Source organism: Salmo trutta, chromosome 30 (assembly GCF_901001165.1).
Source record: "Salmo trutta chromosome 30, fSalTru1.1, whole genome shotgun sequence".
NCBI classification, from domain to species: domain Eukaryota; kingdom Metazoa; phylum Chordata; class Actinopteri; order Salmoniformes; family Salmonidae; genus Salmo; species Salmo trutta.
In genome coordinates this window covers 39,988,787-40,003,985 of record NC_042986.1, presented here as the reverse complement: position 1 = coordinate 40,003,985, position 15,199 = coordinate 39,988,787, and the positions used below count along the sequence as shown (strand labels likewise).

The 15,199-nt window shown below is 44.2% G+C and overlaps 1 protein-coding gene across 1 annotated transcript in view; it reads right to left on the bottom strand.

The window, feature by feature from the left end:
• LOC115168672 (monocarboxylate transporter 5-like) overlaps positions 1-15,199 on the bottom strand; it is a 51,426-nt gene that overhangs the window by 22,098 nt on the left and 14,129 nt on the right. Inside the window, 5 exon segments of the mRNA XM_029724152.1 lie at positions 7,550-8,245; positions 8,402-8,563; positions 10,397-10,540; positions 11,291-11,423; positions 11,753-11,903. Of these exon segments, the coding sequence (XP_029580012.1) occupies positions 7,550-8,245; positions 8,402-8,563; positions 10,397-10,540; positions 11,291-11,423; positions 11,753-11,903 (1,286 nt within the window).

Here is a 15,199-nt window from a genome sequence, read left to right as displayed (position 1 = left end):
TAGTTTGGACCTTCCCAGGAAACGTTGAACTGACCTCCATACTTTGAGTGTGTTAAGTGTAATGGGGTTGTTACAGCGATCTTTTACAGACTTGAAACTTGTGAAAAACAAAAGGTCCTGTAAAGGGTATTTTGAAAGAGAAGTCTCAATGTCTAACCAAATAGAGGAGTCATCGTTTGTGATCCAGTCTGAAATATAACATAGGTGGGCACACCACTGATAGAGCCTGATATTGGGCAGATCCAAGCCACCCATAGAATTTGGCAGCTGCAATATTGCCATCTTAAGTCTTGGCTTGCGTTTACTCCATATAAAGGAACTTAGCCATCCATTTACATCCTTTATTACCTTATTGGAGAGTAATACTGGGATCATTTGGATTGGGTAAAGTAGCCTAGGTAAAATGTTCATTTTCAAGAGGGATATTCTACCCAACCATGAAATCGGAAGAGAGTTCCAGCGCTCCAGATCCTGTCTTATTGTGTCAAACAAGGGAACAAAATTGGCTTTGTACATTTGTTGGAATTTAGGAGTTACAAATATACCCAGATACGTAAAACCTGAGGGAGACCATTTAAAAGGGAAGGGGGGAGAAGTGTTAGGTACAGAGTGAAGGTTACCAAGTGGCATAGCCTCTGATTTAGTTAGGTTAATCTTGGAGCCTGAGAATTCGCTGAATAACTCAATAATGTTAATCAGAGATGTGATTGAAGTCTCGGGATTATAAATAAATATCAGGACATCATCAGCATACAAGCTTATTTTATGGTGAACATCACCAATGAGCAGCCCCTGTATAGCAGGCATTACCCTGATGGCCTCGGCCAGTGGTTCCATAACAAGTGCAAATAGGAGGGGGGACAGAGGACAGCCCTGTCTGGTACCTCTGTGTATAGAGAAGCTATTTGACCGTAGTCCATTAGTAAGGACAGCAGCCTGAGGATCATCATATAAAACTTTCACCCATTTTATAAAGTTGTCCCCCAGACCAAATTTATTTAGAGCAAAGAATAGGTAAGACCACTCCACACGATCAAATGCTTTCTCAGCATCTAGGGAGAGCACAAGACCATCCATAGCACTTTGTTGGTAGACTTCAATTACATTAAGGAGCCGTCTGACATTGTTACATGACCTACGTCCCTTAATGAAGCCAGTTTGGTCTCCTTTCACAATTAGTGGCAGTGAGTCCTCTAATCTTGTGGCTAGAATTTTAGAAAGCAATTTTCTATCCACATTCAGAAGGGAAATTGGTCTGTACGAGGAACAAGACTCCGGACATTTTCCCTTTTTGAGAATAAGTGATATGTTGGCTTCTCGCAGCGTTTGGGGGAGCTGGTCATTTGAAAATGAGTGGTTAAGCATATCACGCAATGGCTCAAGGATCAGGCCATGGAACTCTTTATAGAACTCACTACAAAACCCGTCCGGTCCTGGGGCCTTACCATTTTGCAGATTCTTAATTGCGGACATTATCTCTTCCTCAGTAATAGGGGCATTAAGGAGAGACTTCTGTTCTTCGGAGATAGTAGGGAGCTCAATCTTAGAAAATAAGTTCTCCATTAACTTGGGTGCGTCATTTGGCAGTTCTGAGGCGTAAAGATTTGCATAAAATGTCTTAAATGAGTCATTTATCAATTTATTTTCATATAAATGATTGCCATCAGAATCAGTAATAGCCGCAATTGACTGTGAGTCAGCTCTCTTTTTAGCTAGGTACGCCAAGTACTTTCCTGGCTTATCGCCATGTTCATATAGCTTTTGCTTGACAAATCTCATTTTCTTTTCAGCGTCCTGTGTTAGGAGGGAGTCCAGCGTTGATCTAATGACTGATATTTCCTTTAATAGGGCAGGAGTGGGAGTTTTAATGTAGTCCTTCTCTTTAGTTTCCAATTCACCCTCTAGTGTTTTTTGCTTTTCACGCTTTTTCCGCCTCTTAGTGGCTGCGTATGACATAATCAGACCCCTGGCGTACGCCTTACAGGTTTCCCAAAGGAGTGAGGGGTTATCTGTTGATTGAGAGTTAATAGAGAAAAATGCTTTAAACTCTGTAATAAAATATGATGTGAATGTATGGTCTTTAAGAATGGTTGTATTCAACCTCCAATGTCTTGACTGATTGAATGCCCCGTTGAGTTTTATGTCCAGGATCACCTCCCCATGATCAGATATGACTATGCTTCCTATCCTAGCGGATAAAACAGACTGCAGCGACGTCCTGGGCATAAAAAAGTAATCTATTCTAGTCTGACATCCATGAGGTGCAGAGAAAAAAGTGAACTCTCTGTTGGAGGGATGAAAAGCTCTCCAAACATCAGCATACCCCAGATCATCACAAATGGCTGTAAGTGACTTAGCTTGAGGAGAGAGTGAGGCTATACCACTGGGAAGCTTATCAATAAGGGGGTTCAACAAACAATTAAAATCCCCTCCGACCACTGCAGTGTCTGAGTTTAATTCTGAAAAGTCTAGAAATACCTTAGTGAGGAAGTCAGGGGGGTGGGCAGGGGGGAAGTAAATTTTCATTATGGAAATGCTCTACCCTTGTAAAGTACCATTAATTATAACAAAGCGACCCAATTTATCTTTCACACACTTCAAGACCTTAATTGGTAGGTTCTTTTTCACAAGAATTGCTACACCTCTACTTCTGGATGTAAATTATGAGAAAAACACTTGACCAAACCCCCCTTGTTGTAATTTCAGATGCTCCTTATCATTCAAATGAGTTTCTTGTAACAGGGCAATATCAATATTTTCTTTTTTAAAAAAGGATAGTATCTTCTTCCTTTTAATGGGGTTATGGCTCCCTCTAATGTTCCATGTACATACACGTAGTCTGTTACCTGCCATTGCGCTTTGACCATTCAATATCCAGACTGAATCCTACTGTAAAAATGGGGTGGTACCTTTTTCCATGTGTTGAACTCTCCTCTATCTCACTGAGCGTAAACAAACGATATGAACCCTGAACTCGAACTATACAAAACCCAAAAATTAAACATGTAAAAATCCAAAAGGGGGTTTTCCCACTAGCTAACATGCAGGGGATTTCAACTTTCCAATGTAGACTCTTAAGTCCGCATTGCCACTCAATAGCCTCATCCTTTATATATGTGGAAATTAAAATCAATAGAAGAAGATTGAGGCTCTTCCACCTAAAACCAAGCCTGGGCACCAATATAGGTTCACACATATCTCAGTCTGAGCTACGGCGGCAGTTACTTTAGCAAGAAAAATAATACCGATACGAATATTACTGAACAGGAGCACATGAGAACTTACACCACTGTTTCATGATCAGATTCAAAATAAAATAAGATGTTATCCAATGCTGCGGAGGTGCAGCTTAAGGTTATTTACCCGAGAGAGTCAATAAACGCAGCAGCCTCTTCAGATGTGTAGAGTTTTTTAGGCGATCCGTTGACCATAATCTTTAATGTGGCCGGGTACAGCAGTGCGTAGTCGATCTTCATTCTCTTGAGTCGAGCCTTCACCTCATCAAACGCTTTGCGCCTTCGTACAACCGCTGTGGAATAATCATTGAAGAATAAGACCTTTGGACCTTTACGTTGACTACCGTCAGAACCGATGTTTCTAGCCGCATCCATGACGCGCTGCTTGTCGGTAAAGTTGTGGAACTTTATAACCACTGGTCGTGGGCGCTGATTGGGACCGGGTATCGGTGCTTGAGAGCGATGTGCTCTGTCTAGCTTCACACGACCAGCCTTAGTGTCCATTTGTAGGTAGCCATGGATCCATTCCTCAAAAAATTTTACTGAACGTGTCCCTTCAGAATTTTCCGGGAGTCCCACAACACGGATATTGCATCTGCGTCCTCGATTATCCAAGTTGTCAATGTGCTCCGCCATTTCGCGCACCTGCTTCTCAAGTGCTTTTATCTTAGTGTCCATGGATGTAGTTGAAGTTTCCACAGTAGCAATTCTTCCTTCCGCCTCATCAACACGTTTGACAACCCTCTGTAGTTCAGCTGAATGGCCTGCTATTGCTTCCAGGACCGTTCTTATCTTAACATCGATCACTTTAGTAATGTTATCTGTCATCCTTTGAATCACCAGGTCCATTGTGCCTGGATCCGCAATGTTGTTAGATTCGCTAACGTTAGCAAGCTCCTCCTGCACCTCTACAGGGATGGCGGTTTTGGTCGACTTCTTAGTAGCTCTGTTGGGCATGTTGTCGGAGATTTTTGAGAAATAGTCGCCAAGACTCATTGTAGGGTAACTTATTTAGCCAATTCTACCACTTTTTCAAGCTAGGAGATTAATGTAAGAATATAAATTTACGAATACCGCGTGAGCTCGCTGAAACACCGTGTTCTCTCTACGGCGCCATTTTGTTCCCCTCTGCTGTTACTTTTTACTTTAGTTTATTTAGTAAATATTTTCTTAATACTTCTTTTCTTAAAACTGCATTGTTGGTTAAGGGTTTGTAAGTAAGCATTTCACGGGAAGTTCTACACCTGTTGTATTCGGCGCACATGGTAAATACATTGTTGAGTTTAGAGCTTGCAAGAAAGGCATTTCACTGTACTTGTGCACGTGACATTAAAACTTGAAACTTGAAAAACTACAAATAGAAGGATCAAGTCAGATAGTCCGTGTGGCCATTTTGTTTGCTATTTATCAGTCTCATGACTAAGAGAGAGAACTTATTCAATAGCCTGTTGGTGTCAGAGATGTAGCTCCGGTACCGCTTGCCATGCGGAAGCAGAGAGAAGAGTCTATGACTTGGGTAGCTGGAGTCTAACCATTTTCCCTGCCTTCCTTTTACACCGCCTGATATAGTGGTCCTGGATGGCATGGGGGTCTCGGCGCCAGTGATTGTACTGGGGAGTCCGCACCCCCCCTCTGTAGCGCCATAAAATCGAGGGAGGTGCAGTTGCCATACCAAACGGTGTTGCACAGATCCATACCAACTACTAACATGGTACTCCAAGAGCGTCTGCTAAATTATTCTAATGCAAATGTAAGTGTATGTACTTGAAATTGTTAAAAGCATATTCAGCCATCTGGCTTTAGCTACAGTATGCACGTTTTGCTATCGCTGTAAAGCCTTTTTGAAATCGGACAGTGTGGTTAGATTAACGAGAGTCTTGTCTTTAAAATGCTGTAAAATAGTCATATGTTTGAAAAATTGAAGTTTTCGGATTTTAGAGGAGTTTGTATTTCGCGCCACGAGCATCATTGGATATTGGAGCAGGTGTTCCGCTAGCGGAACATCTAGATGTAAGAGGTTTTAACCTGTTTGGGATATGGGGCAGTATTTTGATGACCGGATAAAAAACATACCCGATTTAATCTGGTTACTACTCCTGCCCAGAAACTAGAATATGCATATAATTAGTAGATTTGGATAGAAAACACGCTAAAGTTTCTAAAACTGTTTGAATGGTGTCTGTGAGTATAACAGAACTCATATGGCAGGCCAAAACCTGAGAAGATTCCATACAGGAAGTGCCCTGTCTGACAATTTGTTCTCCTTCTAGGGCATCTCTATCAACAATACAGCATCTCTGCTGTAACGTGACATTTTCTAAGGCTTCCATTGGCTCTCAGAAGGCGCCAGAAAGTGGAATGACGTCTCTGCAGTCTCTGGGTGAAAAACAGCAGGAGTTTTTGTGAGTGGTCAGGCAGGGAACAATGACACTGGAGTGCGCATCCACAAGACGACTCCATGTTTTTCTTTCAGTCTATGAATGAATATAACATTGCCCGGTTGGAATATTATCGCTATTTTACGAGAAAAATCACATAAAAATTGATTTTAAACAGCGTTTGACATGCTTCGAAGTACGGTAATGGAATATTTTGATTTTTTTGGTCACGAAATGCACCCGCGCGTCACCCTTCGGATAGTGACCTCAACGCACGAACAAAACGGAGCTATTTCAATATAACTATGGATTATTTCGAACCAAAACAACATTTGTTGTTGAAGTCCTGGGAGTCCTGGGAGTGCATTCTGACGAAGAACAGGAAAGGTAATCCAATTTTTCTTATAGTAATTCTGAGTTTAGTGAGCACCAAACTTGGTTGGTGTCAAATTAGCTAGCCGTGATGGCCGAGCTATCTACTCAGAATATTGCAAAATGTGCTTTCGCCGAAAAGCTATTTTAAAATCTGACACCGCGATTGCATAAAGGAGTTCTGTATCTATAATTCTTAAAATAATTGTTGTTTTTTGTAAACGTTTATCGTTAGTAAATTCACCGGAAGTTGCGGTGGGTATGCTAATTCTGAACATCACATGCTAATGTAAAAAGTTGTTTTTTGATATAAATATGAACTTGATTGAACAAAACATGCATGTATTGTATAACATAATGTCCTAGGAGTGTCATCTGATGAAGATCATCAAAGGTTAGTGCTGCATTTAGCTGTGATTTTGGTTTTTGTGACATATATGCTTGCTTTGAAAATGGCTGTGTGATTATTTTTTGGCAGGGTACTCTCCTGACATAATCTAATGTTTTGCTTTCGCTGTAAAGCCTTTTTGAAATCGGACAATGTGGTTAGATTAACGAGAGTCTTGTCTTTAAAATGGTGTGAAATAGTCATATGTTTGAGAAATTGAAGTTATAGCATTTTTAAGGTATTTGTATTTCGCGCCACGCTCTACCATTGGATATTGGTGAGGCGTTCCGCTAGCGGAACATCTGTCCCTAACAGGTTTTAATACCCCTCCATATATACCCTCCATATATACCCCTCCACATACCCCTCCATATATACCCCTCCATATATACCCCTCCATATATACCCCTCCATATATAGCCCCTCCACATACCCCTCCATATATACCCCTCCAAATATACCCTCTCCATATACCCCCTCCATATATACCCCTCCATATATACCCCTCCATATATACCCTCCATATATACGCCTCAAGAGAGGCATAATAAGTAACGCCAAACTGTGTAGAATTCCAGGTAATGCGTGTTAAAATGTTCCCCCCAAAAATTTGTGCCTCCCATTATCTACACCACAATTCTGGGGCAGAACAACAGATTTTTACCTTGTCAGATTGGTGTTATTACTACCCTATATTCAACAAGGTATATTCAAATCAACTGTTTAATCATCAAGGGTACAAGTATGAGTATTCTGAGAGATTATTGTCTTTGGTCACCATCCTTGCTTGTTTGCACTGTGGAAATGTAGTGAAAAAGAGAGATTCTGCGGGTTGATAAAGCCCTGAGACATGGCTGTAGTCCCTACAGTCTACTTGTTGGGTATGGTGTCCTAATGCCTACAGCCTACTTGCCCGGTATGGTGTCCTTATCTCTACAGCCTACTTGCCTGGTATGGTGTCCTAATGCCTACAGCCCACTTGCCTGGTATGGTGTCCTAATGCCTACTTGCCCGGTATGGTGTCCTAATGCCTACAGCCTACTTGCCTGGTATGGTGTCCTAATGCCTACTTGCCCGGTATGGTGTCCTAATGCCTACTGCCTACTTGCCTGGTATGGTGACCTAATGTCTACAGCTTGTCTCAGGGGAAGGTTGATCAACTGTCTGAGACTCACCTGCCACAGAGATGATGAAGGAAGCGTCCATGGCATCTATACCCAGGTTCCTGGCCCGGGCAGACAAATGGAAGTAGGGGATGAAGTAAGCCAGCTGGCTGAACACCACGGACCAAGTGTAGATGCAGAAAAAGGGGTTCTTCAACAGGGAGAAGTCTAGGACTCTGTTATTTTTCACGGCCGGTGGGATGTGATCATCCACAGTGGTAGTGCCATTAGGTGAGGAGAACCCAAACACAGTGGAACCGTTTAGGCTAATGGTACCGTTCTGTTCCATGAGGCTGGGGCTGTCTATGGTGGCCGTGGGGGGTGATGCCTCCTGAACGTGCCCATTCACACTGTTTTGTACCAGCTTGGTCAGTTCAGGGTTTGGTGGAGGTGGAGGCCTGTGGTTGCTCTGACTCAACCCAAGTGTGGAGTCCTTCTCTGAGGTCTCAGTGTCCCAGTGCAGGGGTTGTGGAGTTGAAGGAGAAGAGTCTGATTTGGCGATGCCATTGGTTAACGTTGTGGATCTGTTAAAGCAGCATCCATTCTGAGGGCGGTCCTTCTCCTTCTCTGGACCTATCAGAGGGCTTTTTTGGATGGATGAAGATGAGGATGAGGAAGGGGGTGGTGCAGGCTTCACGTGGATGGGTCTTAGCAGCATCCCAGAGGCCACCAGGTTTAACATCAGGCCTCCTAGGATTAGCAGAGCTCCTATAAGAGGAGCATAGGGGTGTTACGGAGTCATTCTAGAATAGCATTATGATATTCCCATAATAATTAAATTATTTCCACATCCCAACAACAGATGTGTGTGTATATATGTGCGTATATGTGTGTATATCTGTGTGTGTGTGTGTGTGTCAGTACCTTGCCAGGCGTACTGATCCAGCAGCAGCTGAGTGAAAGGGGCGAGGGCGAAGGTCAAGCCCATCCCAGACCGCCCAATGGAGTATGCCGTCGCTAACCTCTTACGGAAATATGTTGCCGTGACAACAGAGGTGGCTTGGTACAGGAGTGCAAAACCAAGGCCTGAGAGGGGTTACATGACATACAGTAGTATATAGACAGCAGTATGTTGACACCCCTTCAAATTAGTGTATTCGGGCTATTTCAGGCACACCCGTTGCTAGCAGGAGTATAAAACCGAGCACACAGCCATGCAATATCCATAGACCAACATTGGCAGTAGAATGGCCGGTACTAAAGAGCTCAGTGACTTTGGCACTGTCATAGTTTCCAAAAAGTCAGTTTGTCAAATTTCTGCCCTGCTAGAGCTGCCCCAGTCAACTGTAAGTGCTGTTGTTGTGAAGTGGAAACGTTGAGGAGCAATAACAGCTCAGCCACGAAGTGGCTCACAGAACTGGACTGCCAAGTGCTGTAGCTGTCCTCAGTTGCAACACACACTACAGAGTTCCAAACTTCCTCTGGAAGCAATGTCAGCACAAGAACTGTTCGTCAGGAGCTTCCTGAAATGGGTTTCCATGGACGAGCAGCCGAGCACAAACCTAAGATCACCATGCCAAGCGTCGGCTGAATTGGTGTAAAGCTCAACACCATCGGACTCTGGAGCAGTGGAAATGCATTCTCTGGAGTGATAATTCACGCTTCAAATCAAATCAAATTTGATTGGTCACATACACATGGTTAGCAGATGTTAATGCGAGTGTAGCGAAATGATTGTGCTTCTAGTTCCGACCATGCAGTAATATCTAACAAGTAATCTAACAATTTCACAACTACCTTTTACACACAAGTGAAAAGGAATGAATAAGAATATGTACATATACATATAAGGATGAGCAATGGCCGAACGGCATAGGCAAGATGCAGTAAATGGTATAGAGTACAGTATATACATATGAGATGAGTAATGTAGGGTATGTAAACATTATATAAAGTGGCATTGTTTAATTAAAGTGACCAGTGATACATTTATTACATCCAATTTTTAATTATTAAAGTGGCTAGAGATTTGAGTCAGTATGTTGGCAGCAGCCACTCAACTTCACCATCTGGCAGTCCGACGGACAAATCTGGGTTTGGTGGATGCCAGGAGAACACTACCTGCCTGAATGCATAATCCCAACTGTAAAGTTTGGTGGATGAGGAATAATGGTCTGGGGCTGTTTTTCATGGTTCGAGCTAGGACCCTTAGTTCCAGTGAAGGGAAATCTTAACGCTACAGCATACAATTACATTCTAGATGATTCTGTGCTTCCAACTTTGTGGCAACAGTTTGGGGAAGGCCCTTTCCTGTTTCAGCATTACAATGCCACTGTGCTCAAAGTGAGGTCCATAAAGAAATGGTTTGTTGAGATCGGTGTGGAAGAACTTGACTGGTCTGCACAGGGCCTTGACCTCAACCTCATCGAACACCTTTGGGATGAATTGGAACACCAACTATGAGCCAGGCCTAATCGCCCAAAATCAGTGCCCGACCTCACTAATGCTCTTGTGGCTAAATGGAAGCAAGTCCCCGCAGCAATGTTTCACAATCTAGTGGAAAGCCTTCCCAGAAGAGTGCAGGCTGTTATTGCAGCAAAGGAGGGACCAACTCCATATTACTGCTCATGATTTTGGAATGAGATGTTCCACAAGCACATGTCCACATACTTTTGGTCATGCAGTGTATTTATGATCAAATACATTATGATCATCACAGATTCAGACACAGATTCCGCATTTTTTTTCTGATTAAAAACGGGATTTGTCACCAAATACCAAAATAAAAATGCAAGACAGAAAAAAAAACACAGTTCAAGTATATCAGATACCTAAAGACAAGTACTTTAGAGTATTTTACACATATATTGGACTCCGGCCTACTCTGCTCTGTACCTCTTTTAATCTCTGATAACTTACCCACAATCAGCCCCATGCTGATGTATAGGTATACCACGCTGGTGGCAAAGACACTCATGAGGAAGCCTACACCGACCAGCACAGCCCCAGCTATAGAGGTCACTCTGCTACCCAGCTTCGCACACGATACAGCGGCCAGGGGACCTAACACAGGAACAAACAGAAAAACATGAAAATGTATCCCATAATTCATCCATCCAATCACGAAGCTCTTAGTAGGACAGACAGGCGTTAGATGTTGTCAGTGATGCAACACAAGAGCCAGACCCCAGACCCCAGACCCCCCGACCCAGACCCCAGACCCAGACCACCGACCCAGACCCCAGACCCAGACCCAGACCCCCGACCCAGACCCCAGACCCAGACCCCCCGACCAAGACCCCAGACCCCCGACCCCGACCCCCCGACCCCCGACCCAGACCCCCCGACCCAGACCCCCCGACCCAGACCCCAGACCCCAGACACCCAACCCAGACCCCAGACCCAGATCCCCCGACCCAGACCCAGACCCCAGACCCAGACCCCCCGACCCAGACCCTTAGACCCCCAACCCAGACCCCCGAGGGACGAGTGATGTGGTCAGACTTTGGTTTTATGTGAACTCTGACCTCACACACACTGCACACTGCACACTCACACATCTGAATTAAACACGCACACACACAGATACAGTACAGTGGAGGCTGCTGAGGGGAGGACGGCTCATAATAACGGCTCGAATGGAGTAAATGGCATCAAACACCTGGACACCATGTGTTTGATGTATTTGATACCGTTCCAATCATTCCTCTCCAGCCGTTATCACGAGCCCATCCTCCCCAATTAAGGTGCCACCAACCTCTGACCTGTGATACAGTAGTAGTCTGAGTGTTTTCATGTCATGTGAACTCTGACCTCCAGAGAGCCGCAGGCTAGACATGATCGAGCCGATCCAGCTGATACTCTCTGCCGACCCTCCGAACTCATCCTGGAATGCCACGAAAAAGATCCCAAAGGTCTTCAGGGTCCCCATCACCAGCACATTCACCTGGAGTCAGAGACAGACAGAGGGACACAGGTAGGCAGACGTACACACACACACACATGATCTGCCACACTACAAAATGCAGGGTTGGGGTTAGGGTTTGGGTCAATTCCCTTTCTATTGCAGTCAATTCAGGAAGTATACTGAAATTCCAAATTGGAATTCGGTTTACTTTTACAAATTGACTGGAATCTAAATGGAATTGACCCTAACCCTGAGTAATTGTATAACATATGAACAATTATATAAAAAGAAATGCTAGAAACATGTCCAATAGATAAACATTTGGAGAACCTCCAAAAACTCAAAGATGAGGAAAGAAGAAGCCGTACCAGGAAGCAGTGAAGTACGATCATCCAGCCCCAGCCACCATCTGGGGAATCCTCATAATGAATCTCCTTGTCTTTCTTCTCCTCTTTCTTCATACAGGCGTTCAGGGCATTATTCCTGTTGAACACGCTGAGCTTGGCAGCCTTGGGCTCGCTGCAAACATACCACAACAACGCAACACTTTTCAAAGTAAACAATAGCTATGGAACACTTTTTCAAAGTAAAATGTTACAATGTAATGCTTACAAAAAAACATAATGGAACACTTTCAAAGGACTGTAAACCACCGCATCTATGGGCTTAGTTACTCAGCCTCAGCACATTCTGACAATAATCCTAATCATGAGCCGTACAGTAAATCTCAGCTAAACGCTTGACGAGAACATAAGAAAAATGTTTGGTATAGAATTATATAATCTACTGTATACTGTACTGGTATATATTGTACACGAAAAGCTGTGGTCAGAAAATTACTTTTTATTTATTTTATGAAATAAGTCTTATTCCAAATGTACTGTATGTAATCAATACAAAAACCTCTAAAAGTAGTGGCTCATTTGACCTCTACTGACAAAGCTTTAGTTGTACAGTAGCTACCGTAGAGACACTGCAATGTCTTCATACGTTAAAGAATAGTTTTAAAGTAATCAACCGTGACTACTTATTCATTATTTTTATCTCCTCTTGTTGTTATTTGGTTCAGTGATGGATAAGGACAGGTTACTAACTCCTATTGGTTAGTGCAGACAGAGTCACTGGGCAGATAATTTCAGGGTTGTTAGCATTAAGGCCTGTGACGATACCAGTACCATATAATTTTTTTCCATGGCAAAAATAAAAACACCAAGCAGACCAAACTCTTTGGTCTTTTAAAAACCTTCTGTATGTAAAATATTGTGTTCTATAACCTGGAAAACAAATACAAGTGACTCTGGATGACATCATAATGATATTTGTTTGCCAACATTAGGGATGTTTCTTTAAGAAGTTAAGTCCACTTCATGTTATATTTCTTTGCTAAGATACTAACGAGTATCGCGATACTGGTATCGTCCCGGCCCTAGTTAACAGGTCACTGCACCTTAGTGTTTTAGGTGTGTTTACAACACGTGTCTGAAGTAGAGTAGATCTCCTTGGTCCGACTGTCTGTGGGTGAATGTGAAGATTTCACACTAGGACCAATAGAATGGTCTAAATTAAACTGTGTAAGGAGTGGGACAAAATCCCTCCTGAGATGTGTGCAAACCTGGTGGCCAACATCAAGAAACGTCTGACCTCTGTGATTGCCAACAAGGGTTTTGCCACCAAGTACTAAGTCATGTTTTGCAGAGGGGTCAAAAACTTATTTCCCTCATTAAAATGCAAATCAATTTATAACATTTTTGAAATGCGTTTTTCTGGATTTTTTTGTTGTTATTCTGTCTCTCACTGTTCAAATAAACCTACCATTAAAATTATAGACTGATCATTTATTTGTCAGTGGGCAAACGTACAAAATCAGCAGGGGATCAAATACTTTTTTCCTTCACTGTATAGAGTCCCACGAGTAAAAGCGCTGTCAGCAACACTATACTTGTCCCAGGATAATGTACATTTCCTATAGTCACTGGTCAAGTGCAATGCTGCTGACAGCCCTTTACTCAAGGGACTCTATAGATAGAGAGTTGAGGATACTGAGAGGTTGGGAGTTCTTCTTAGAAACTGTAAATGATCATTTATCACCCATCTAGCTACACATGATTTTGTGTGTGTGTGTGTGTGTGTGTGTGTGTGTGTGTGTGTGTGTGTGTGTGTGGGTCATGGATCAAGGACATGAGGTCCCAGCTTTGTGAACATGACTCTGTGTGTGTGTGTGTGTAAGACCCCAGCTTTGCTAACATGAATCCGTAGCCTTGTGTCGCAAGGTTCTCCCTGGAATTAGGAGTGGTTGAGGAGATTGACTTGGTCATGACTCTTTAAATCTGTCTAAGCCAGCTGTGTGGTGGTAATGACTAGCAGCCAACTGTGGGGTGGTAATGACTAGCAGCCAGCTGTGTGGTGATAATGACTAGCAGCCAGCTGTGTGGTGATAATGACTAGCAGCCAGCTGTGGGGAGGTAATGACTAGCAGCCAGCTGTGGGGTGGTAATGACTAGCAGCCAGCTGTGGGGCGATAATGACTAGCAGCCAGCTGTGGGGCGGTAATGACTAGCAGTCAGCTGTGGGGCGATAATGACTAGCAGCCAGCTGTGTGGTGATAATGACTAGCAGCCAGCTGTGGGGTGATAATGACTAGCAGCCAGCTGTGGGGCGATAATGACTAGCAGCCAGCTGTGGGGTGGTAATGACTAGCAGCCAGCTGTGGGGTGATAATGACTAGCAGCCAGCTGTGGGGTGATAATGACTAGCAGCCAACTGTGGGGTGATAATGACTAGCAGCCAGCTGTGGGGTGATAATGACTAGCAGCCAGCTGTGGGGCGGTAATGACTAGCAGCCAGCTGTGGGGTGATAATGACTAGCAGCCAGCTGTGGGGTGATAATGACTAGCAGCCAGCTGTGTGGTGGTAATGACTAGCAGCCAGCTGTGGGGCGGTAATGACTAGCAGCCAGCTGTGGGGCGGTAATGACTAGCAGCCAGCTGTGGGGCGGTAATGACTAGCAGCCAGCTGTGGGGCGATAATGACTAGCAGCCAGCTGTGGGGCGATAATGACTAGCAGCCAGCTGTGGGGTGATAATGACTAGCAGCCAGCTGTGGGGCGATAATGACAAGCAGCCAGCTGTGGAGCGATAATGACTAGCAGCCAGCTGTGGGGTGATAATGACTAGCAGCCAGCTGTGGGGCGATAATGACTAGCAGCCAGCTGTGGGGGGATAATGACTAGCAGCCAGCTGTGTGGTGATAATGACTAGCAGCCAGCTGTGTGGTGATAATGACTAGCAGCCAGCTGTGGGGCGATAATGACTAGCAGCCAGCTGTGGGGCGATAATGACTAGCAGCCAGCTGTGGGGCGATAATGACTAGCAGCCAGCTGTGGGGCGATAATGACTAGCAGCCAGCTGTGGGGCGGTAATGACTAGCAGCCAGCTGTGGGGCGATAATGACTAGCAGCCAGCTGTGGGGCGATAATGACTAGCAGCCAGCTGTGGGGTGGTAATGACTAGCAGCCAGCAGTGGGGTGATAATGACTAGCAGCCAGCTGTGGGGTGATAATGACAAGCAGCCAGCTGTGGGGTGATAATGACTAGCAGCCAGCTGTGGGGTGATAATGACTAGCAGCCAGCTGTGGGGCGATAATGACTAGCAGCCAGCTGTGGGGTGATAATGACAAGCAGCCAGCTGTGGGGTGATAATGACTAGCAGCCAGCTGTGGGGCGATAATGACTAGCAGCCAACTGTGGGGTGCACTTGTATTTTCTCACTAAATCAAATCAAATTTTATTGGTCACATACACATGGTTAGCAAATGT